Below are 26,309 nucleotides of genomic sequence, written 5' to 3'. Positions count from 1 at the left end.
AGCCCCCTATACGATATGGTTTCCGGAGGCATGCATGCTCTGCTATGGGCTGTCAGCCCTACTCCTGAGCGAGGAGGTAAGTTGGTTCTAGTGTCCCTGTTAATATTCTTTGCGAAGAATTAATTGCTCTTTGTATATTGACTTCAGTTTTGACTTCATCATTAATTCCCTCTCCTCTTTCAGGCTGATGATGAATCTCTCAGGGAGGCGAGAGCTACTCTCCGGCCTTGGGTGTCAGGGTTTGGGAGGAATGCGCCTGCTGGCGCACCCTATCTTCTTGATGGAGACATGGCTTCTCGCCTATTCCCAGGCTCTACTACTGCAGCAGTTCCACCGGAGACAGCGGCCCCGTTAATTGAAGTGATTAGAGAAACCATTCTAACTGAGGAAGAGGTTTTAGTGACGGAGGCCGAGCCCTACCTAGGTCTGGACGAGGAACCCATGGATGAGCAGGTAGGTGGTGTTGAGTTGGTGGACCCCCTTTCACCCCACACTCCTTCCTCTTCTACTTCCTTTCACGGCTTTGATAAACCTACGGCTTCTCCTCTAGGTTCCTCCATTCCTGTACGACCCAAGGTGAAGCCACTACGTACCTTTAAGCCTTCAGCTTTGCCATTATCAGTGTCACCGGTTCCGGGACCCTCAAAGGATCCTGATGTTCATATTGCTATACCTAAAACCGTAACTCCTAAGAAGTCAAAGTCTACTAAGTCCAGGGCTTCGTTAGAGGATCAAGCTCGGGAGCCCCCTTTATCCGCCGCCATGGTCAGGGATATTGTGAAAGAGCAGATACAACAATATCTTCAACAGTCTAGGGCAGACCGAGGAGCTATGACGGAGCTCAAAGATATGGTGGCAAGTCTCATCCGCTCCGGAACTCAGATGCCCCCTCCTTCAGCCCCGGACGCATCGAAGTTACCTCCCTTCGAGAAAAACAACCCTTGGAGGTTTGCCTTACATGCTCCATATATTGATGGTGCCATAACTCTAGAGGGCATAGGCACCCGTCCTCTAGAGGACTTAGAATTTTACCCTCCGGGACTAGAATTCCCATTCAACGGCTTCGTCCGATTGAAAGAACATGCCTTGGTTAGGTTAGACAAGGTACCGAAGGAAACGGTAATATTCCCTAAAGAGCAGGCCCAATCTTTCTGGGCCAGGACGTTGTCAGACTGGGGTTGCACTAATTCCAAGCTCACCCCACACAAAGGAGCCTACACCATATTTACAGCTTCTCCAGGTATTACCTTGCCTATTACAGATAAAGTGGCAGCTCTTACTTTTCAGGCTATCAAAGAAGGTTCTGCCATGCCAGCTCTTAAAGAGACCGATCCCACCTCCATGCTCATTCCGAGTACCGTTACTATCTGGGATGATGCCCCCGCTACTTTCACAGTAGGGAAGTTAGACCCAGACTGTGCCTCTAATCTGTTCTCCGAGAAGCTTCCTAAATTACCAGATATTCTTCTCAAGACTGAGTTTGAGGCACGGAATAGGTTGGCTAGGTCTCTCCACTCCATTACCTCCGTGGAGTCCCTAACCTCACTTTACCCGACCGAGACCATGTTCCGGGTATTCACAAAGAACCTGTCTCTGTCCTTCCAAATCGACTTACACGAGTTTTGTTCGGCTCGGGTTAGTTGCAGGAAGCACGTTCTTTCTGAGGCCACGATCAGGCATGAACCGAATAGGCTGATAGCTTCCCCCTGCTGGGGTAAGAACCTTTTTCCTCAGGAGGAGGTGAACAAGGTACTACAAGACGCTGCGAGAGCAAATCAAAATTTGCAAGTGAGGTGGGGCCTCACTGCCAAAAAGAGGGTTGAAGGGCAAAAACAAAACTTCTTCAGGAAGAAACAGAAGTTTGCCCCTTACAAGACGAGCCGAGGTCACTACCAACAATCGTCGATTGCCCACTCGTCTTCACAGTCTCCCACTGCTTCGTCTCCTCTACAGCCGAAACACCCTCAACAGGTGGTCTACCTCACTGCTCCCCCAGGTACCCAACCCAACCCCGTTTGGATGCCCTCACCCGCATACATCCCTAGCTACGGACCCTCAGGTCCCTTTCGTGGACACCAGAGAGGTAGCTACAGGGCTAGAGGACAGTTCCGTCAACGAGGCGGACCTAGGACAAGGGGTTCTCGAGGAGGGAAAGAACCTAGATTCACTCCCTCGCAATGATATAGTTCCGGTAGGGGGGAGACTTTACCACTTTCGAGACCGTTGGACCTTCAGTCCGTGGGCTCACAGCATAGTCTCCAAAGGCTTGGGGTGGAAATGGTCACGAGGTTCCCCTCCTCCACCAGTGACCTTCTTCCAGAGACCCACATCCATTCTGAGAGAGTACACCACCGAGTTACTACAGAAAAAAGCAATCAAACGGGTTCGATCGCTGAAGTTCCAAGGCCGCCTGTTCACAGTTCCGAAGAAAGGCTCGTCGGCATTGAGAGTGGTCCTGGACTTGTCAAAGCTAAATTCTTACATCCTCTGCGACAAGTTCCGGATGTTGACCATCTCTCAGGTACGTACCCTGCTTCCCCGTGGGGCCGTCACCACCTCTATCGATCTTACCGACGCCTATTATCACGTACCAATAGCTCGAAACTTCTCTCCTTACCTAGGTTTCCGTCTAGGCAGGAAAGCCTTTGCATTCAAAGTCATGCCCTTCGGCCTCAACATTGCACCCAGGATATTCACGAAACTGGGAGAGACGGTGCTAGAACAACTCAGGAACCAAGGGATTCAGATCGTTGCTTATCTGGACGATTGGCTTATTTGGGCTCGGTCAGCCCTGGAGTGCAACAGAGCTACGAAGAAAGTACTTCGTTTTCTCGCCAACCTGGGATTTCGGGTCAATCTCCAAAAATCCCGCCTACTTCCATCAGACCGCTTCGAATGGTTAGGCATACAGTGGGACCTTGCACGGCACAAGCTGGTTCTACCTCCCAAAAAGGTAAGAGAAATAGCTTCCAAGGTCAAGAATTTTCTAAAACACAGGCAGGTGTCCAGAAGAGCCTTAGAAAGAATCCTCGGCCTTCTGCAATTCGCCTCAGTAACAGATCGCCTATTGAAAGCCAAACTCAAAGACATCAATCGAGTTTGGAGAAAGAGAGCCACAGTACCTTTAAGAGACAAGGTCTCGAAAATCCCCTCTGTCTTGAAAATGAGATTACAGCCATGGTCCGAATCGAAGAACCTTTCCAAATCGGTTCCTCTTCAATTCCCACCCCCACAAGTGACAATTCATACAGACGCGTCTCTGAGTGGATGGGGGGGTTACTACGAACGTCAGATGTTTCAGGGCTCTTGGTCACCCGCCATGAAACACTTCCACATCAATGTTCTCGAAGCCATGGCAGTGTTCTTGACCCTGAAGAGGCTCTCTCCTCCGAGGTCGACCCACATCAGAGTAGTGTCAGACAGCACAGCCGTAGTACACTGCATCAACAGAGGAGGGTCCAAGTCGCCCAACCTGAATCAGATCCTGGTCACTATCTTCACCTTGGCAGCAGAAAAGAACTGGTTCCTGTCAGCAACCCACCTAGCGGGAGTCCAGAATGTGATAGCGGACTCACTATCCAGGATGAAACCACTGGAATCAGAATGGTCTCTGGACATAATTTCATTCCAGTGGATACTCAGGCTGGTTCCGGGCCTTCAGGTAGATCTATTCGCAACTCAGATGAATCACAAACTTCCTTGTTATGTGACACCAAACATGGACCCTCAGGCTTATGCCATAGACGCATTAACCCTGGATTGGAACCATTGGAGGAAGATTTACCTATTTCCACCAGTGAATCTTCTAATGAAAGTATTGCACAAACTACGCTCCTTCCGGGGGACAGTGGCCTTAGTAGCACCTCACTGGCCAAAGAGCAGTTGGTTTCCTCTCCTCCTCGAGCTGAAACTCCGACCCTTCCGGATTCCATTCCCCAAACTAACCCAAGTAATTCAAACACAGACTGTGTCAGATTCCTCAAGGATAGCCAAAACCCTAACTTTGTGGACTTCATGAAGTTTGCAGCTCATAAAGACGCAAACATTGACCCGGAAAACGTTCTCTTCATCGAAGCGGACAAAAGGGACTCGACAATTCGTCAATATGATTCGGCTGTTAAGAAATTAGCAGGTTTCTTAAAGAATTCAGACCACACTCGTATGACTCCGAATTTAGCCATCTCGTTCTTTAGGTTCTTATTTGACAAGGGCTTGGCAGCTAGCACTATAACTACCATCAAGTCAGCTTTGAAGAAGATATTCCTGGTTGGGTTTAACATTAATCTAGCTGATTCCTATTTCTCATCTATTCCAAAAGCATGTGCTAGGCTTCGGCCGTTGGATCGGCCACAAAAAGTCTCTTGGTCTCTGAACAATGTCCTCAAACTCGCGTCGGACACTGACAACGAGTCCTGCTCTTATATCACTCTGCTTAGGAAGACGTTATTTCTATCAGCTATGGCCTCAGGTGCTAGAATCTCAGAACTAGCAGCGCTCTCACGTAACCCGGAAAACATAGATTTCCTCCCTACAGGCGAAGTACTGCTTACCCCAGACAGAGCTTTCCTAGCAAAAAATGAGGACCCGCAAAATAGGTGGTCCCCTTGGAAGATCATCTCTCTTCCCCAGGATCCTTCGCTGTGTCCAGTCACTACTCTCAGGACCTTTTTAGCTAGATCTGCCACCCGCTCGTCTGGCCCCTTATTTATCAGGGAACAAGGTGGTACTTTGACCATTCAAGGTATCAGACAACAAATCCTCTACTTCATTAAACATGCTAACCCGGAATCATTTCCCCATGCTCATGATATACGGTCAATAGCTACCTCTATCAATTACTTCCAGAACATGGACTTTGATGACCTTAAAAAATACACGGGTTGGAAATCTCCTATGGTTTTCAAACGCCACTATCTAAAGAACTTACAGGCCCTTAAATACCCTACGGTTGCAGCGGGGAGTCTTATCTCCCCCCATTAATCTCTGATTATTTCTTTATTCCATCTCTTCTCTCCTCCCTCCTGACCACCTCTCACACCACGTCGCCACTCTCCTGGGTGGTTCGTTAGCCCTAAGTTATTTTGCCATGTTTAATTGTTATGATTTAACTGTTATTGTAATTACCATTCCTGTAAAGTTTAGATATGCTTAGACATGTAAGGTTGATTCCTTTCACGACGGGACACTCAGGTGATCCCTGGTCCTCATATTATTTTAGCATTACATCCCCTATGCCTATGGCTAGTTTATGATTTATGTTTACTTACAGTATTATATTATTGCCTTACATGGTGTTTGTTTTCTCCTTATTATGTTATTAATTTATTGGGCTTGGAAGGCATTCTCTGGTACATTCTCACCGGCCGTCACAGGCCCCCCAGAAAAGGGATTTTGACGAAGGAAAAATCTATTTCTGGGAAGAGGCCTGTGACGCCCGGTGAAACCCTTCCCGGTTATTTGATACGGACCCCACCCCTCTTTTTCCTTGCCAAGCCATATGTTCTTGCAGAAGGATGTCCTAGAGGGCGCGCGTGGTAGGTGTCGTTGGGGAGTTCAACCATGTTATCTAGGGCCTGTCACGGCCCTCCCCATTGATGAAGGGATTATCTAAATGGAAGACAACCTGTGAATAGTGGTTTACACACGCCTTTGTTTAATACACGACACCTACAAGGTGTTCGCGCGAGGGTTGTAACCTCTGCATTCCATGCTTTTATCTTTCTCTAGTATATTTGGAAGATTTATATTAGGAAAGGTATAAGGAAGGACCTTTCTCACCGGGCGTCACAGGCCTCTTCCCAGAAATAGATTTTTCCTTCGTCAAAATCCCTTTTTGAGAATACTGTACTAATATTAATCATATATCCTTTTGTATTTCTGGCCCTTGACGAAAGAGTATAATCTCTCGCAACGGGCAGGTCTATAATGATCTAATGTGAAATAGTTAAAAGTGGCACATAAAATGACGCAATGCAGTCAATATACGATACGTAATACTCTTGACAATCGTTTTTTGTTTTCACAATTACTGGTATCGTTATTTTATATTTCGATTTTGAGAATACTAATATCAATCATATAACCTATTGTATTTTCTTTCTAGCCCTTGGCGAAAAAGTATAATCTCTTGCAACGGGAAGGTCTATTAAGATCTAATGTGAATTAGTTAAAAGTGCTAGTGTTCAATGTCACGTAAAATGACACAGTGCTGTGGAGGTTGCGTTCGTTTGTGTCCGTCATACTCCTAGCCCGGGACCTCTTCCATGCTCCCCAATCCCTGGGAGAAGGAATGTCGAAAGGCCAAAGGATATGGCAGACCTTGATCAGCGAACGGATGTCCCCTCGAGCGATCATGTTGACGATCCCCAGATCACTCCCCCTCGCCGCTGGAAAGGCGAGGTAAAAATGTATGCGTCTTCGTCGGATGGGAAATGTCACAAGGACTTTCCCCTGGTGTCTACCCGAATACTGTTGACGATCCCTCACAACGATGGGTACACGGTTCAGATAGCGCACAAGGCGCGCTGGAAGTATAGCACGATACCTCACAGCGATCAGTACATCGTTCAGTTAGCGCACACGGCGCTCATCATGTATCTGATTTGTCTGAATTAAAGAGGTCGATTTCGTCTCTGTTTGACGCTTACGATTCTCGGGCAGAGAAATCGCGTCTAAAAGAATCTAAGGACAGCAATAGACCAAGAAAAGGGTCTTCCGTTAATCAAGATATTATCGGACAGTGTATTTCTCCGATACTGAGCAACGCTTCCTCGCAGCGATCAGCTCGCGTTGCAGTAAGCGACAAGGTGGACGCATGCGGCAGTCTGGTCTCTCCCTCACGGCATTCTGGACGCAGACATCAGTCTGGACGTATGCTGGACGCATACAGTCAAAATTTGTCCACACAACAAGATAGACACGCAGTTGTCTCACCTTCGCGATCTGCGGAACGTGTGACTATCGCTCATGCGGGACGCATGCAACATGCTGATAGCTCACGGCAATCTGGACGCATGTGGCAGTCTGGAAGCTCACGGCAAACTGGACGCATGTGGCAGTCTGGACATATGCTGGATGCATGCAGTCAGGTTTTGTCCCCACGTCATAATAGACAAACAGTTGTCTCTTTTTCGCTACAGACTGGACGCGATACTAACGCTTCCTCATGGCTCGCGGCAGACTCAAGGCATTCGGGACGCATGCAGTAGACTGATACCTCTCATGGAAACATACAGCAGTCTCAATCTGGATGCATGATGGGCACATATAGTCGGGACTTGTCCTCGCAACAGGATAGACAAGTTTTTGTCTCTCCTTTGCGATTTCTGAATGCGCAACTAACGCTCCCCCGTGTCACGCTGTTGATATACAACATGCTGAACGCATGCTGGACGCACGCGAACTAGATTTACCCTCGCATGGGGTTACCAATGTTGATGCTTCCTTACAGCATGATGATCTTATGCTGGAAGCACTGGAACCTGTCTCTCCCTCAAGGCTTACAGTACATAAACGTGATGCTTCTTCGCAACTGGATGATATCCTTCACGAGATTCCTTCAGGGCAAGAAGAATTATTTTTGGAAGACAATAACCGACAGGATGACGCGGTTTTGTCTCCTACCCATTCGAATCAGGGAATCGATGTTCCCTTAGCCGAATTAGGAGACGAATCTCAGGATTCGCTACAGGCCGCTGACCTTAAAAATTTCTGACAGTTTTAACATCTCTGTATCCAGAAGACTTTACTCAACCTATACCTCAGAGCCCGCCCTCTCAGCTTTTGAAGGGCAGACCCCGAAAAACATCCTCCTCCAAGAAGATGGTCCGGGCTAGATCGGTTAAGAGAGCTTTCTCAACTCTCAACCAATGGACGTCCAAGAGAAAGGATCTTGGGAAGGCCTCCTTTTTCTTTTTCTCAAACTCGACTGGCCTCCAGATCTAATGTGTGGTATTCGACTGGGGAAGTTCTCGGTTTGGGAGTTCCTGCCTCCTCCCAGGGAGACTTCTCCAGACTTGTTGACTCCTCACGCAGGTCAGCCATGAGCATGTCGAAGGTTATGTAGTCCAATTCTGAAATGGACCATCTGCTGAAGGGAATTTTTTAGACAATAGAAGTCTTCAGCCTTATGGACTGGACTCTTGGAGCTCTCGCAGAAGCCACAGGCACATCGAACTTTCCGCCCCTTTTCACGGCAGGAATTCTTAAAAAGAGGGCTATGTTTTGTTCCTCCTTATCTTCAGGTTTGTCCCTTGTTCAGAGATCTGAACTTTTACTTGCTCCGTTGGGTAATCATCTTTTCCCTCCTGACTTAGGGAAAGATTTGTCAACAGCTCTGCCATAACAAGCTACGCAAGATCTTATCTCTAGGACTGCTAAGAAAGTCCCCCCTGCTAGCTTTTTAGCAAGGATACAAAGGAGGCTCTTCCCACTTGTCAGCCCTTTCGTGGGAGAGCCCCTTCAAGGGGAACTCAGAGGATTGCGGCTGGAGGTTAAGCTCGCAGATTCCCAAGACAGCAAACGGAATCAAGAAAGTGAGACTTGCAATCTCCAGACTCTAGTGGAAGCCAGGCTTTCCCACTTTTGGCGAGAGTGAAGCCAAAGGGGTACGGACATCTGGACGATCAATGTCTTCAAGGAGGGATACAAGATCCCCTTCCTGAGAATGCCTCCCATGTCGTCGATACCCTTAGAGTTGACAACAGTCCACTCAGGGAACAAGGCAGCAGCTCTTCAAGAGCAAGTGAACCTTATGTTGTCGAATCAGTCATAGAAGTTGTAGAGGTCACCTCCTTGGAGGGGTTTTTACAACAGACTTTTCCTAGTTCCGAAAAGCTCGGGGGAGATGGAAACCTGTTCTGGACGTCAGTCCATTGTACAAGTTCGTCAGCTAAGTAAAATTTACCATAGAAACTTCAGCGTCAGTCCTTACAGGTAGCAGACAGGGAGACTGGATAGTGTCTTTGGATCTGCAGGACGCTTATTTCCATATCCTGATACACCCGGACCACAGAAAATTTCTAAGGTTCGTGTTCCTTGAGACCATTATCAGTTTAAAGCACTCTGTTTTGGACTGAGCACGACTCCCTACGTTTTTCACACCCGGGTGATGTCCAACGTGGCTCGCTGGCTTCACTTAAAGGGAGTAAGGATTTTCTTTGTACCTGGACGACTGGCCACTCAGAGCAGAATCACAAGTAAAGTCTCTGGAGGCTCTTCAAATTTTAATGTCCTTTACGCAACAGTTAGGTCTGATGGTAAACCTGGCCAAATCTTAACTAACACCCTCACAGAATATCATTTATCTGGGGATGATAATCGGTTGAGATCGCACTCAAGGCACTTCGGAAATGTCGCAAGGACTTTCCCCTGGTGGTCACTAGACTACGGTTGACGATCCCTTGCAGCAATCAGCACACGGTTCAGTTCGCGCACACGGCCGCTTCAAGTGTCTGATCTGTCTGAACTAGAGAGGTCGATTTCGTCCCTGTTTGACGCATACGATTCTCGAACAGGGGTCTGTGGATAGAGTCTCAGAAGAAATGGCACATAAATATCAAAGAGCTAGTGGCCATTCACCAAGACCCTGATTACTCACTTCATAGAAGGGGAGAAAAACGTCAGGATGGATCTGCTCAGCAGAAGAAGGCAAGTTCTTACTACAGAGTGGACCCTACATCACGAGGTGTGCACCAGCCTTTGTATGTTGTGGGGTCAACCCTCGATAGACCTCTTCTCCTCACAAATGACAAAGAGGTTGCCGGTATTTTGCTCTCCAGTCCCAGACCAGGAAGCAGTCGCAGTGGACGTTTTTTCTTCTGAACTGGGAAGGTCTAAACTCTAAACGTGTACGCTTTTCCGTCATTCAAGATCCTGGACAGAGTCCTGAAAAAATTCAGGGAATCGCCCAACGTCCGCATGACCATGATAGCTTCATTTTGGCCTATGAGACATTGGTTTGCGGAGATGATGGAGTGGCTGGTAGATACCTCCAGAACATTACCACTATTAGGGTTTACTAATCCGAGTGGGACATATTTAGAGTATGGTGCAGGAATAATAGACTTTCCTCTACCAGTACCTCTATAGCCAATATAGCAGAGTTTTCTGTTGTATCTGCATACAAAAGAGAAGCTGGCTGTGCCTACCATCAAGGGTTACCGCAGCATGCTAGCCTCCATCTTTCATAACCGACACATTGGCGTGTCAGGTAACAAGGATCTTTCAGATCTCATTAGATCTTTTGAGACGACTAAGAGGAAGGACACTCCAACCTCCTCGTGGAACCTGGATGTTGTCCTGGCCTTTTTTAACCTCAAGTAGGTTTGAACTCTTGGACAAGGCATCTTGGAAGGATCTTACCAAGGAGAGACTTTTCCTAATTACATTGGCTACAGTCAAAAGAATAGGAGAGTTAAAAACCATCAGCAAGAAGGTGGGGTTTTATAGAGACAATGCAATTTTCTCCCTTCAGCTAGGCTTTCTCCCCAAAGACGAGAATCCCTATCGACCTTGGCCAAGATCTTTTACCATCCAGAGCTATCTCACTTAAATTGGATGGGAAAAGGAGAGAGGCCTTTGTCCAGTGAGAACTCAAAATTTTTTTTATCTGCACGGGTCCAAACACCTGAGAGGACAAGCAGACAGCCTCTGATGCTCAGTTAAAAAGCCCTCTTTGCCTTTACCGAAGAATACCCTGGCTTTTTTCATTTAGGATTTGATAAAGGAAACTCTCCAGAATTGTGAGTAAGAAGTTTTCCCTATCCTTAAGGTAAAACCACACGAGGTTAGAGCTGTAGCAATTTCTATGGCTTACAAACACAATAGGTCAATGAAGTCAATTTTGGAGCCTACTTTCTGGCGAAGTAAATCAATCTTCACAGACTGCTATCTCAAAGATGTCCAGACCCAGTATGAGGATTGCTGTTCCCTGGGTCCGTACGTTACCTCCGGCGTCGTAGTTGGAGAAGGGTCTACTGCCTCTTCCCGATAACTTAATATATACCCTTGCCTTTTTTCTTGTACTTGTGTTCACAGGTTGTCTGTGAAGGTTGTCGCAGCCTTCCGTCAGTCTGGGATGCAAGTCAAGTTAGTTTTAATGTGTTCACAGGTTGTCTGTGAAGGTTGTCGCAGCCTTCCGTCAATCTAGGATGCAAGTCAAGCTAGTTTTAATTTGTTCACAGGTTGTCTGTGAAGGTTGTCGCAGCCTTCCGTCAGTCTGGGATGCAAGTCGAGCTAGTTTAAAAAAAATAAATTTTTTTTGGAGTTGGTGGTCAGAATCAGTATCCATGGCTATGCCAGGTTTGCAAGGGTGGAGGTCTAGCCACGCTAAGGTCTAGGACCTTGTGGCAGCCCCACAGAGACTTTTACAGCCCCCTGAGTGAATCGCTGAGTCTCTTAAGGAATGCAGGTGAAATGAGGCAGTATCATTGTGAAGCCAGCTTCCTTATCAGGTTAGAGCCAGATTGTTAGTACTACTAATTGTAGCCATTAATAATTTTACAAATTCCCAATGGGATGAGGTTTTCGACCCACCACCAATGGTGTCAATCAGCTATATATATATGTAACTACCAGGGAAGTTACATATTTAAAAATGGTATTTTTATTATAAAATAAATTTTTAAATATACTTACCTGGTAGTTACATATATAAAAGGGCCCTCCCTCCTCCCCTCTGAAAACAGAGGCATGGAATTTCTGAAGAATGTTGGGGATGGTTCTGATAACCTATGAGAGATGGCGCTCATGTATGACCACCTACTGTCACGGCGGCGATCGCCACAAAATTGAATTTTCTGTCATGCCACGTCGAATCGCGAGATTTAAGCTATATATATGTAACTACCAGGTAAGTATATTTAAAAATTTATTTTATATTAAAAATACCATTTTAAACTAAAATTGATCATTTTAATACATTCCAAAAATTCCCATACTATTAATTCTTGGATTGAAGAGCTTCTGAAAAATAAAAAATTTTTTTTTTGCCATGGAATTTGTAAAACCTTTTATTTCTATGGGAAAGAGGTGCTGAAAATAGAGAAATTTGGTAGCAAACTAATTATAATTCAACCAACCTCCATCCATATACCATCTGAATAAGGATAAAAAGTTTTAGTTTATATCCTAAACCTGAACCTATATTTGAAATTAAATTGGCATTTAACTGGAAAATGTTCATTGAAATACTACATAGATTTTTCAATTCCTTAAAGCTATCTACCAAATTAAAATTTCAACAGAAAATCCACTACTGTATCTTAAAACCCCCTATGATAATGCTGTTGAGACTAGGTCCCAATATTTATCTAGATTAAATTTGCATCATCTCAAATAATGATTACCAAATACAGAATGGAAGTGCCTTGCCACTTGTGCTGTTTAAAACTTTCTCTAATGATAAACTCCTGTTCTAATATCACCATATTTCATCTATGATCAGTTAACATATTTGATGAAGGAATTATCTAAATGGAAGACAGCCTGTGAATAGTGGTTTTCACACGCCCCTGATGTATACACGACACCCACGAGATGCTCGCGCAAGGGTATTAACCTCTGCATTCCATGCTTTTATCTTTCTCTGGTGTATTTGGAAGATTTATTTCAGAAAAGTGTAAAGAAGGACTTTTTCACCGGGTGTCACAGGTCTCTCCCCAGAAATAGATTTTTCCTTCGTCAAAATCCCTTTTTTATTTTAGATACTGTAAATACTATAAAGGTATATTATAATAGTATTTAAAAAAAAGAGTTTAAGGGGTTTTTTTTTATCTAATAATTATGCTAGAAATAGATATTCAGGGAAAATGCTTTCAATTTCTTTCTTACAATAGGATCATGTCTTGGTATGTGCAGCCACTAATCGTCCAAATTCCTTGGATCCAGCCTTGTTAAGACCTGGTCGATTTGATCGTTTGGTCTATGTTCCTCCTCCAGATTATGATGCTCGTCTAGATATCCTCAGGGTAAGTAACTTGTGTTATTCTATATTTATCATCTTTTATAACAAAAAGAAAGGTTCAAATATAGTTATGCTTAAGGAAAAAATAAGGATGATAGTACAGTACAGCCAATTATTAGAAAAAAAAGCTTTGATTTAGAAGAAAAGGAAAACATTATGATCTTGAATAGAAAATTTTAATTAAACGTACAGCGGGTCCTCGCCTTACGACGTTGATCCGTTTTTAAGACGCTGTGTAACCCAAATTTCAATGAAAGTCAGAACATCATAAATAGATTACTCTCTACGTACTGTACTGTACTGTAAAGTATTGTACTATAATAAAATGTAACAAATGATATAAAAGAAGTATTAGAAAAAGAGAAAACAATTCCTAACCATGTGAATTAAAGTAAATATTGATAAAAAAAAAAAAAAAAGAGAACAATTCCTTACATTATTCCTATGGTTGGCTTGCACACTGGAAGGGATGGAGAGACAGGTTTATTGCAGAGAGGAAGTTGCAGAAGATGTTGGAGAAACTGGGGTAGGTGAGTCAGGATTCTCTGGAGGTGAAACAAGAATGTCGAGAAGCTGAGGCAGGTGAGTCTAGAGTTGAGGCAGAACCTACAGAAGGTGGTGGAGAAGCTGGAGTAGTAGAGGCAGCTGAGGTAGACAGTAGAGGCTCTGTAGCAATAGAGGCAGCCGATGTAGACTGTAGACTCTACAGTCTACATCGGCTGCCTCTACAGTGTAGAGGCTCTGTAGCAATAGAGGCACCTGAGATAGAGGGTAGAGGCTCTGTTGCTGGCAAATCTGGAGTAGTAGACGTAGCTGATGTAGAGGGTGCAGGTCTCTCTACTTTTTTAAAAAACCTCTCCAGGTTAGTCTAGACAGACAGGATCCTCTTCTCATCCAAGATCCTCTTCTCATCCAAGATCTCCTTGTAACACTGCAGTGAATCCATGATGCCTCTGGAAACCCTAGTGAACCTTTCCATTTTAGGATCCAGAACCTCAAAAGTTGCCGTACCTTGCTGTATCTCAGCAAAACCTTTTGACAAGCCCTGCCTTGTGAAAGCCTTAGCCTCTGGGGTCGGGGTTTCTTCTTCCTTTATGATCTGCTTCTCCAGTTGTATCAAGTCCCCAGCAGATAACTCCTCTCCATGAGATTCCAGCAGCTCTGTAACACCATCAACTTCCACATCCAGATCGATTTCCTTACTCAGGGCAACAATGTTCTTAATAATATGGTCAACTGTGTCCTCAAACCCATGGAAATCATTCACAAATTGAGGACATAGTTTCCTCCGAACACCATTCATGTTTGTAATCTTCATCTCTTCCGAGGAATCAGCAATGCTCTTTACAGCATCAAGGATGTTGTAGGATTTCAAAAGTCCTTCAGAGCCTAGTCCTTTTTTGTTTCAGTTGCCTGTAATGCCATAGCAATTGTCCTTCGGAGGTAGTAGGCCTTGAACGAAGCAATCACTCCTTGTTCCATAGGCTGAAAAAGGGCCGTGGTATTAGGTGGAAGGTAAACCACCTTGACATTAGGGTGAAAGTCTTCCAGCTTAAGGGAGATACCTTTTTGGTGCAATACCGGTCCACAGTAGGCACAAAATTATTGATAAACCAGTCCTCAAACACTGCAAGAGTCACCCATGCCTTCTTATTTGCCTTCCAAATGACGGAGTTGACTCTTCCAAATGCCCTTGAGTGCCCTTGGATTTTCAGCCTGATACACCAGCAATGGCTTCAGTTTGAAGTTGCCAGCAGCATTTCCCCCAAGAAGTAAAGTTAGCCTCTCCTTGCTGGTTTTATGACTGGGTGCTGACTTCTCCTCCTTTGCGATGTACGTGCGGTTAGGCATATGCTTCCAAATTAAACCTGTCTCATCAACGTTGAACACTTGATAAGCAAAATAGCCCCACTCCCTAGTTATCTCAGCCAATGCTTTAGGAAATTCACTTGCTGCTTTCTCATCCCCACTAGCAGTTTCACCTTGCACTTTAAGGTTATGGTAATTGGCCCGAACCTTAAATCACATAAACCAACCCCTATTAGCTGAAAACTCTTCACTTTCACTTTCTTCCCCCCTTTCTTTTTTCAACGCTTCAAACAATCTTTTCACCTTCTCCTGAATCACCATAAGGCTCACTGAAATACGCCGTTGATTTTGATCTTTCAACCAAAGCACCAATAATCTTTCCATTTCAATAATTAAACCACTACGCTGCTTGGTTATCACTGTTGATTTCATAGGAGCAGATCCTTTCACATGTTCAATGATGCGCTCTTTATCCTTAAGAATGGTAGCCACAGTCGAACAACTAAGGCCAAGCAACCGGCCAATGTTTGTTGGAGTTTCACCGTTTTTAGATCCCTTAATAATGTCTAATTTCACTTCCATGGTGATGGCCTTTCTTTTCTTTGATGCACTACCATTCTTCCTTATGCTTTGAAGCCATAACGAAGGGCAAAAAGTTAAAAAAAAACGATCAGACACGTGAGAGAGAGAACCGGCGTACACAACCAAAATGGCGTATCACTGAAACTGAGTGATGCAACTGACGCCGTCTTCCTTGCCCACAACCAAAACAAAGCGTATTCATCTCCTGTGCACTAGAAACTAGTTCGCAATTGTTTACGTCGCTTATGATGCTAACGACGTAAGATGGAATGACGTTTAATATTATTTTTTATATTTTTATGGGGCATGTTCGTAACCTCGAAACAGCGTAAGTCGGGACCGTTGTAACCTGAGGACTCCTTGTAATTTATTAGTATGATTTATTGTTGTTATTGTTTTTATTATACAGTACATATATGTACCAAGGCACTTCCCCCAATTTTTGGGGGTAGCCAACATCAAACAAATGAAAAAAAGGGGATCCTTCCTCTCTACGTTCCTCCCAGCCTGACAAGCGACTCAACCGAGTTTGGCTGGTACTGCTAGGGTGCCACAGCCTACCCTCCCTCGTTATCCACCACAGATGAAGCTTCATAACGCTGAATCCCCTACTGCTGCTACCTCTGCAGTCATCCAAGGCGACCGGAGGAAGCAGCAGGGCCTACCGGAACTGCGTCACAATCGCTTGGCATTCATTCCTATTTCTAGCATGCACTCTTGCCCCTCTCACATCTATCCTCCTATCACCCAGAGCTTTCTTCACTCCATCCATCCACCCAAACCTTGGCCTTCCTCTTGTACTTCTCCCATCAACTCTTGCATTCATCGCCTTCTTTAGCAGACAGCCATTTTCCATTCTCTCAACATGGCCAAACCACCACAACACATTCATATCCATTCTAGCTGCTAACTCCTTTCTTACACCCGTTATCAACCTCACTACTTCGTTCCTAACCTTATCCACTCAAGATACACCAGCCATCTCATCTCAAACACATTCAATTTCTGTCTCTCCGTCATTTTCATTCCCCACACATTCCATACATCACAGTTGGTACAATCACTTTCTCATACAGAACTCTCTTTACATTCATGCCCAACTCTCTATTCTTTACCACTTCCTTCACGGCCCTAACACTTTGCATCCTTCATTCACTCTCTGATGTGCATATGCTTCCACTCCACCATTTTCTGCAGCAACAGACTCCAAGAACTGAAACTAATCTACCTCCTCAAGTAACTCTCCACTCAACATGACATTCAACCTAGCACCACCTTCCCTTCTTGCACATCTCATAACCTTACTCTTACCCACATTAACTCTCAACTTCCTTCTCTCACACACCCTTTCAAATTCTGTCACTAATCGGCCAAGCTTTTCTTCCACGTCTGCAATCAGTATATTATCATCCACAAACAGCAACTGATTTACCTCCCATTTGTGATCATTCTCGTCTACCAGTTTCAATCCTTATCCAAGCACTTGATCATTCACCTCTCTCACCATGCCCCCTGTGGCCGTGGGGGCATAAGAACAATTAAAATAGCGCCACCATATCCCTGCGTGTCGTAAGAGGCGACTAAAAGGGATGGGACGAGGGGGCTGGGAACCCCCTCTCCTGTAATATATCTCCTGTGAGACATTATTATACTGTAATTATTATTATTGTTTTTATTATACAGTAATTATTATTATTATTATTATTATTATTATTATTATTATTATGAACACAATCTCATGAATTATGCCCATAATCTTGTAGGGCTCATCTGAAGGCGTTGTTTTAAAGTGAAAAGTGAAAATTAGGTAAAGATAAGGTTAATTGCTGTTGTGAAACAGCTAGTTGAGAAAAGACAAAAGGGAATGGATGGAATGTAAGGAGCAAATTGCAAAGTAGCTTATGCTGAGTGGACAAATTAAAAAATGTTAGTATCATTGAGTATGCCACTCAAAAGAAACTTAATAAACATTAACATTATGAATGTAGACACATGATGCTCGCAATTCAACATCAACAGTACATTGTTTTCATTTTATTTTACAGATAAAAACCAGGAAAACTGTTCTATCTAATCCAGGTATTCTTGAAGAAATTGCTTCCAAAACTGCTGGTTTCACTGGTGCAGAATTAGAACATCTAGTTACTAAGGTAAGTGATATATAGGCTACACTATCTGTTTACTTTTATTAAGTTTATTATTTCACAAGGTCGTCAGCAGATACATTGTATTGTTTTCCCATCATTGTTTTTATCAGTTCATTCCATGCTATGCATAAGAGAAAGAGTAAGTTTGTTCCATTAGATAATATTAGTGCTAAAATGTATAGAAAACTGATGAAAACCTTTGTTTTAGTGTAAGAATTTTATGAGTGAACCGATGATTTATATTTTATATCTCATTTATAACATACTGCATTGCATTTCACCACAAACTTATTACATATAAATAGCCCCCATTCAGAGTTTCCACTAATCTTAGTTTCCTTGGGTTTTAGGCATCCAAGGCCAGATTTGTTATTTTTTCTGCCACTTTGTAACAAGGTTACTATTTTCTAAAATTTTGGGTGATTATTTTGCAAAAATTATTCATTTTATTATTTTCAATCATACAAGCATTTATTTCTTTTTTAGTTCATTGGTGTAATTCTTGGTGGAATTTTTCATTGAAATTTTAAACATTTAAACTTAGCCGCTGGTTATATAATAATAGCTTTATGCTTCTGTCCACGGCAGAAATTCAAAACTCGCAGCAATCGCATAGATATGCCAGGTATACACTAGCGCCACCACGGAGCTAGGTCGAACTATCCCTCCTTGTATCAGATTTTCTTCTGCCGTCATACTGGCAACATAGAAATCAAATTTACTCGTGTTTAACCTGGATTTTAGCAGTATTTTGGTGATGTACTCTCGTTTCGGGTTTGAGCTTTCGCTTATTAGGCTTTTGTTTGATATTTTATCGCTATTTGTTCCGTAACTGAAATACAAACCACGTTATTTAATATGGGTATTACTTTCGGCGTAGCTGAAATGACGAGCCATTAGAATTTTAACGAGGGTTTACTACCCCCATCACTAGTTAGCGGGGGTTAGGGAGGGGTAGCTTGCTAAACCCCCCCCCCTCACACCTATGTGGTGAGCTCACTTTTACTTTGGCTCGGGTGGTGATCGGACGTGTCCGCTTTCACCCTCGCCTCTTTGACAGCCATTAATGCTTTTTGTCTTTTTACTTACTTTTTCTTATACTTGTAATATATATATAAACATTCTTTATGTTTATGTATATATTTGTGTATAGAAATGTAGTAAGTTTTCTTTTCAGTGTTTGTGCTGTGTGTGTAGTGTACGACAACGTCACTGGCGTAGTGCTAGGCCACCGCGGTTTCACGTCATGGGGTACGGCCTCTCCCTCTTGGTCCTTCGGTCGTTCCTTCGGCTTTCCGTTAACTCGGCCGCCGTGGGGAATCGTCATCGCTGGACTTTCTTCATTCATCTATTATCTTTGCTGTTCCTCCTTTCCTACGGGGAACTTGGATTCTCAGCGAAGGGAATGTGGGAGTTTAGATTGACTACGGTCTCTCTCTCTACTCCAGGTCATTCACCCCTTACTATTACTACGTATTATTATGGAAGCTTCTTTCCCGTTGCGGGTTGGGTTGCTATTCCGTTTATTTGTCTCAATTAATTTTAATGAAATCTAATTGTATTTTTAACTTTTCAGCTTCTCTGTGGAGAACACTTCCCTTTGGGGGTCAGTGGTTCTTACTATTTGTGATCATTCTTAGATGAATTACATAATTATAATTCTGTTTTTGTTACAGTTCTCCGCCCTCCCCCTTCTCCCGTGAATGTCAGTGAGGGAGGAGGGCGCAAACTTAATTTTTAATTCTTATTTGTTCCAACACGAATACTTACCTCGAACTACTTTCTATAGGAGTTACTGGTAATCTCCTCTCTATCGACCAGAGTTTTGCGTATGTTACCCCCCACCCCGCTTTCTAAGTAGACCTACCCCCGGCATTCAGGAATGTGCCCCGAGGGTAGGATCAAGGTAGGTCGCTGCTTGGCTGGGTCAGCCTTATCATTAAGTTCTCTGGTCGCGTGGTGTTCACACCTTGCTCTCGTTCTGTCGATCCTTTGTGTGCGTTCTAGTGCCCCACGTGTTCCCAGCGTGGCAACTTGCGTTTTCCAGTGTGCTTTTCCCAAGTGTTCCTGTGCGTTCACCTTCCACCCGTGTGCTTACCCAGTGTTTTCATTGATTCCCTTAGTGCTTGTGTCGTGTGTTGTGTGCATTATGGAGCAAATCCGCCGTTGTCCTGGGCCTAGAGCCGGGAAATCGTGTGGAGCGTTCCTCTCCAAGCCGGAAGTGGATCCTCACTCCCTTTGTTCCTCCTGTAGGGGAAAGGTTTGCTCGTCAGCAGATACGTGCCCCGAGTGTGTAGACTGGAGCGATATCCAGTGGGTACGCTACGGTACCAAAAAGAGGAAATCAGCGAAACGTTCCCCCAGGAAAATTAGTGTTTCCTCGCCGATACCATCACCCAGTGAGCGGTCCGACGGGGCCTTGGTTTCACCGTCCCCTACACAGAGTAGGGGACGAGGTAAGTCTAGTGTTGTGGATGAACAAGGCGTCCTTTCCCAGGAGCCCAGTGTAAGTGCAGTGCCAATTGCGGGCCCCTCTAGGGCTAGTGAAGGACCCAGTAGTGCGTCCGGAGAGTCGGCCCTTGTGCTTGGGGGGCACGCTTCCTCCGATGACCCCTTGTGGGGTAGTAACGCGGTCTCGGTATCACCGCCGCCCTCGTGGGCCTGTGCTTCTGGATCGTCGTTAGGGGGAGACAACCAGAGGAAAGTTCGACCTTCGGGTAACGATGCCTTCGGTTGGAGGCTCCCGAAGACGCCGGGTAGGTCATCCCTAAGGATGGATGTGACCCTGGATCCCTGGATCCCTGGCATGGAACGGTTTGAGTCGTTCCCAACCCTCCCCACGAAAGTCCCTGATGACTTCCTCCAGCCCTCGACTTCTGGCATTCAACGTCCGAAGAAGTCCCCCGCAGTCCCCGCTACCAGCCGACACGCGGTGAACACAGTGTCGTCGGGCTCATCGGACGTCTATTCCTCGTCAGAGGAAGAGGTCAGGGTGAAACACCGCCGTCGGAGGGAGCGGTCCAGGAGCGAGCGTTCCCGTTCGAGGTCGCGTTCTCGGTATAGCAGAAAGCGCTCCCGCTCCCCAGGCCGTAAGTATAGGAGAAGTGGATCTCCCGGTGGCGCCTGGATCTACGTATCTTCGCGGGACTCAAAGGTGATTTGTTCCCCAGACCGCCGGTCCAGTGAGCGATCTCCAAGGCTGCCGTCCTCTAAGCACAGCCTTGACCCTCGCGACCTGGCTCGCAGGAAAGACCTCTCTAGAAAGCATAAGTCCTCGAGGCCTCCGGTTCACCCCGCCCAGCGGGGGGAAACGCGCTTCTTGTCAGGCAGCCTGGCCGAACCAGCCCAGCTGGTGCGGCCTTCGGGTCGGAAGGAACGGTTCCCGCTGTCGGGTCAGCCCACGGGAACTGCGTCCTCGGCACCCAGAGCCTTAGGGCGTACGAGAGTCCCCGCTGAACCAGCGGTGCCTGCATTACCCCGAGCCCCTGGTGCGGACATACCCGCAGATGAGGTCCAGTACCTCGGCAGGACGGCGCCCCTGGCCCCAAGGGCTAGGCGTCCAGTCGGCGTGCCCGGTAACCCGGCTCCCCCGCCCCAGGCCGAGACCTCGGCTGACGGAGGGGAGGGTTCCCCGACGGAGGACTCCGCCTATAGGAGAGTGGTTAGCCTTATCAGAAGGCACCACAAAATAGCAGAACCTGCGGCTACGGATGGAGATTCCTGGAGGTCAAGCCTTCTGAGGATCATGCAAACTCCCTCCCAACCTAAGACGTCCCTAGCACTCCCTCTAGCCCGAGATCTAGTTCTAGGGCAAGAGTATATCGACAAGGTAGTGGCCAGCAATGCCAAGGCCCCCAAAACCCAGAGTGCCTCGAAATTGCTCCAGGGCCTCAGAACCCAAGGAAAAGTCTATGTGCCAGCGGGACGTCGCCCAGGTCCCTGTAAAGTGGAGTCGGCCGCGTAGACATCCTGAGTCAAGGCGTCTCAGACGACAGAGCCTCTTCGGCCCCAGTCTGTTTCTCGCCAGCAGAAGCCTCCATGATGGAGGAAATGTCGCGAGACTTAGTGAAGGTCTCCTCTTGGCTAGACTGGTGGGCTTCCACTTTGGTGGGTGTTCAAGCCTCCTTCGACCCCGAGGACCCTGACCTGTAAGGCCTACTGAGGGACCTCATTACCTCCGGGGGTAAAACCCTGAAGTTTCTGACTTATCAGTCTCTCGCTCTAACAGCTAACTGGGTTCTCCGTAAGCGAGACACTGTGCTAACGAAGGTGTCTCGGAAAGTACCAGACAGGGAGGCGCAAGCCATTCGCAGCCTACCCCTGTGGGGAGAGGCTCTGTTTCCTCTGAAGGAACTAGAGGCCATGATGGAGAAGGTCTCGAAAAAGAAGGAGGCTAACGTTCCCAGACCGCCGACTTCTAGGAGACCGCCCTACAAGAGGTCCGTCTCGGATAGCGCCGCGACGCCCCAAGCCTCTTCCAGCACTACGAGGAGAGAGGCTCCCTCTTCCTCCTGGTCCACAACGCCTCAGCCCTCCCGCAGGGGAGCTCCAGCGCCCTCAAGCTCCTTCAGGTCGGGTTACTCCGCCTCTAGGAGAGGCAGATCAGGCCGCCCCTCTAGAAGAAGATAGAGTGGGAGGTCCCCTATCCCCGCCCAAGCCTCGGGTTGGGGGATGCCTCAGACAACATTGGCAAGCATGGAAGGCTCAAGGGGCAGAGCCTTGGACAGTGTCCGTACTAAAGGAGGGCTACAGACTTCCGTTCCTAACGGAACCACCCCCTCTTATTCCGGCCAACCGGACAGAATGGCTAGCTCCCAAAGACCCGTTAAAGAGGACCGCCCTTCAAGAGGAGGTATCCTCCATGTTAGAGAAGGGCGCCATGGAAGAAGTTCTTCTCCCAGGGCCAGGTTTCTACAGTCGCCTGTTCCTGGTGGAGAAAGCGACGGGGGGGGTGGAGACCGGTTATAGATCTGTCAGCTCTCAACAAGTTCGTCAAGAAGACGGACTTCAAAATGGACACTCCGAAGTCAGTCCTGCTGTCCTTGAGGGAGAAAGATTTTATGATGACCGTCGACCTCAAGGACGCATACTTCCAAATTCCGATCCACCCCTCGAGTCGGAAGTTCCTCCGGGTGAAATGGGGTTCCCAGATCCTGCAATTCAGGACTCTTTGCTTCGGTCTGTCAACAGCGCCCCAGGTGTTCACGAGAGTCTTCATGACTGTCTCAGTGTGGGCTCACGAATGAGGCATCCGCCTTATCAGATACCTGGACGACTGGTTGCTCCTTTCCGCCTCAAAGGTCCGCTTGGAGGAACAAGGGAGAAGTCTCCTCCAGTTTTGCAGAGATCTGGGGATTGTAATCAACCCGAAGAAATCAAATCTATCCCCGTCCAACAGAATGAACTACTTGGGGATGACATTAGACACCATTCGGGGAAAAGTTTTCCCTTTGGAGGACAGGATAAGGAACCTCAGGCACATCATTCAGCCGTTCCTGTCAGAACACCCCAGGAGAGCGAAAGACTGGCAGAGGCTGATAGGCCACCTGGTCTCATTGGAGAAACTAGTTCCCCAGGGGAGGGTAAGGCTCAGGTCCATCCAATGGAATCTCAAGAACCTCTGGTGCCAGACGGACTCACAACAAGTGCTAATTTCAGTCCTTCCAAACACGAGACCCTCCCTGGAATGGTGGCACTGCCAGTCGAACTCCCTCAAGGGGATGCCCTTCGGGACCGGCCCTCCCGAGTTACTTCTGTTCATAGACGCCTCCAGCCAGGGATGGGGAGCCCATCTCCTCGACGAAACGGCACGAGGTACCTGGTTGGAAGGGGAGAAGCAACTCCACATCAATGTCCTGGAGTTGAAGGCAGTCCAGAAGGCGTGCCTACACTTCGCAAGTCTGCTAAAGGGAAACACCGTGGCATTGATGTGCGACAACACCACGGTAGTAGCATACATAAAGAAACAGGGAGGCTTGAAATCGAGAGAGTTGTGCTATCTCCCCATAGAGATTCTAAATTGGGCAGAAGAAAATCACGTGGTGTTGTTAGCAAGGTTCATTCCCGGGAAGAAAAACGTTCTGGCCGACGGCCTCAGCAGAATGGGCCAGATAGTAGGGACAGAATGGTCCCTTCTCCCGGAAGTAGCCAGGCTCATCATTCAACGCTGGGGTTCCCCGGTGATGGACCTCTTTGCAACAAAACTCAACGCCCAACTCCCAGTCTATTGCTCCCCTGTACCAGACCCGAAAGCAGCCTTAGAAGACGCCTTTCAGCACAAGTGGGACGATCTGGATGTGTACGCTTTTCCCCCTTTCACGTTGATAAGACAAGTGCTCAACAGAGTAAGGACCGCCCGAAACCTAAAGATGACTTTGGTAGCGCCCTGGTGGCCGGAGGGAGAGTGGTTCGCGGACCTAAAAGACCTAGCGAGTCAACCGCCGTGGCCTCTGCCCGCCAGGTCAGACCTTTTGCACCAGCCTCACTTTCTCAGGCTCCACGACAACCCACTCTCCCTTCGTCTTCACGCCTGGAGACTATCGAGCGGCTCCTGAAGAAGGAAGGATATTCTCCCTCCACGGCTAAGAGAATGTCTCTATACCTGAGAAAGTCGTCAGCAGCGGTATACCAGGCAAAATGGGCCTCCTTCACGAAGTGGTGCTCTGAGAGGCACATTAGACCTCTTAAGGCCTCTGTCCCAGACATAGCAGATTTTCTGGTGTTTCTTAGGGACAAGGTAGGAATGTCAATTCCAGCCATAAAAGGAGTTCGAGCCGCCTTAGGCCAAGTCTTCCTCCTGAAGGGCATCGACCTGGGGGCCTCGAGACACATAGCGATGCTTGTCAAGAGTTTCGAGCAGTCTTGCCCCCCACAGGCGAGTAGGGTGCCCCAGTGGGACTTAGCCAAGGTCCTGAAGATGCTGTGTCGTCCCCCCTTTGAACACTTGAAGGATATCGTAGACAAAGATCTCACCCTCAAGGCCGTCTTCTTGCTGGCCTTGGCGTCCGCTAAAAGAGTGGGAGAGATCCATGGTCTGTCATACGACGTTTCCCATTCAAAGGGGTGGAAAGAAGTATCCTTCAAGTTCGTGCCTTCCTTTGTGGCCAAGACTCAGAACCCAGCAGTCTGGGACCCGAAGTTTGAGGGTTTCTCAATTCCTGCCATCCCTAAGACAGGCAATGCAGAAGACTTGAAATTATGCCCGGTGCGAACAATTAGGAAATACCTGGAAAGGACAGCGCATCTCCGACCAGGCATCAAGAGTTTCTTCGTTTCCACAGGTATTAATAAGAAACAAGTTTCCAAAAACACCATTTCCTTCTGGTTGAGACAAGTTATCGCCAGAACCTACAAGGAAGATGGCATGGCAGTGCCAGGCACTCCCCGGCCTCATGACATCAGGGGCCTGAGCGCCTCCTTAGCCTTTGAGAAAAACATGGCAGTGGGGCAGATCCTGCGAGCAGGTACTTGGTCGAACCAGTCAACCTTTACTGCCCACTACCTCAAGGACTACTCAAGAAAATCCTTGGACGGGTTCTCCATTGGAACAGTCATCTCCGCCCTCCAAGCGGTGTAACGGTAAAAACCCCAGGCGCGTTCAAGACTAGCGACCGGTAGGCACAAGTGCGGTTTCCTACCTCCTACCCAGTTGCTTACTTGCCTCTTCGGGGAATACCGACTGTTCCCATAAGATAACACATTCTTCCCGGCTACGCTCCTGGAAGGAACGTCAAAAGAAGTTTTTCAAAGGGTGAGTACTTAGAGTCTTAGACACTAACGTGAATTTTTGTGTAGTTACCCTCGCTTCCGCTTTCTAGTAGGTCCCGTTATCCATAGGCCTCTTGGCCTCCACGGCCCGGGTCAGGGGGTCAGAATAGCACTCCCGCCTCCTAAAGTGTAAGTCTCCTATAGAAAGTAGTTCGAGGTAAGTATTCGTGTTGGAACAAATCAAAAATTTTAAGTAATTTTTATTTTTCCTAACATACTTACCGAGAACTACTTTCGGGTAATGGCCCTCCCATCCTTCCCTGAGTGCCTCTCTTCCCTTGCTAGCATTGTGCTAATTCAATAGAACTTAATGATGAGGCTGACCCAGCCAAGCAGCGACCTACCTTGATCCTACCCTCGGGGCACATTCCTGAATGCCGGGGGTAGGTCTACTTAGAAAGCGGGGTGGGGGGTAACATATGCAAAACTCTGGTCGATAGAGAGGAGATTACCAGTAACTCCTATAGAAAGTAGTTCTCGGTAAGTATGTTAGGAAAAATAAAAATTACTTAAAATTTTTGATGTTTTGCTATTGCCTCGGGGTTACTCTTCGGAGTTCCTCCCGGGGGAATTTCTGTTAAATAATTATTTAACTTTATTTTCCCGGTTAACTATGCAGTTTTTCTTCGTTTGACTAAAGTGTGCCAACGAAGCTTTTAGAGGCAAAGGGAAAGACAGTATCCTTGGGGGATACAAAGGTGGCCTGCTTCTTGTTGAAAGCAGAAAGTTGGGTATTAGTAAATTCGGCTGTTTTTAGCTCCTTAACCAAAAGAGACTGAGCCTTGCAGTGGTCCTGGATTATCGTTTTATTAGGGATCCTATCATCCCTAATGGACGCTTCAGAGTTAAGCCTTACATACCAGTAAGGATAGCTGTCAATCGAGGGTAAGAATTCCAAGTCAGAGACTGGCTTGGAACCCAAACCCCTCTGATGTGGAGGTACCCTTCACTTAAAGCCATATGCTTAGCATAATGCCAAGGGTTTTTAACTGAACATTCAGGTAAGCTCAAAGCTGGTAGAGCCTTAGAAGTAGGTGCCT

At 46.6% G+C, this 26,309-nt stretch overlaps 1 protein-coding gene across 1 annotated transcript in view; it reads left to right on the top strand.

The window, feature by feature from the left end:
• Positions 1-26,309, top strand: part of LOC137627657 (ATPase family gene 2 protein homolog B-like) — a 449,107-nt gene that overhangs the window by 372,849 nt on the left and 49,949 nt on the right. Inside the window, exon 11 of the mRNA XM_068358828.1 lies at positions 17,401-17,505. Within this exon, the coding sequence (XP_068214929.1) occupies positions 17,401-17,505 (105 nt within the window). The remainder of the gene's footprint in view (positions 1-17,400; positions 17,506-26,309) is intronic.

This window comes from Palaemon carinicauda, chromosome 2, assembly GCF_036898095.1.
Source record: "Palaemon carinicauda isolate YSFRI2023 chromosome 2, ASM3689809v2, whole genome shotgun sequence".
Classification (NCBI taxonomy): domain Eukaryota; kingdom Metazoa; phylum Arthropoda; class Malacostraca; order Decapoda; family Palaemonidae; genus Palaemon; species Palaemon carinicauda.
This window is presented reverse-complemented; position numbering and strand designations above follow the sequence as displayed.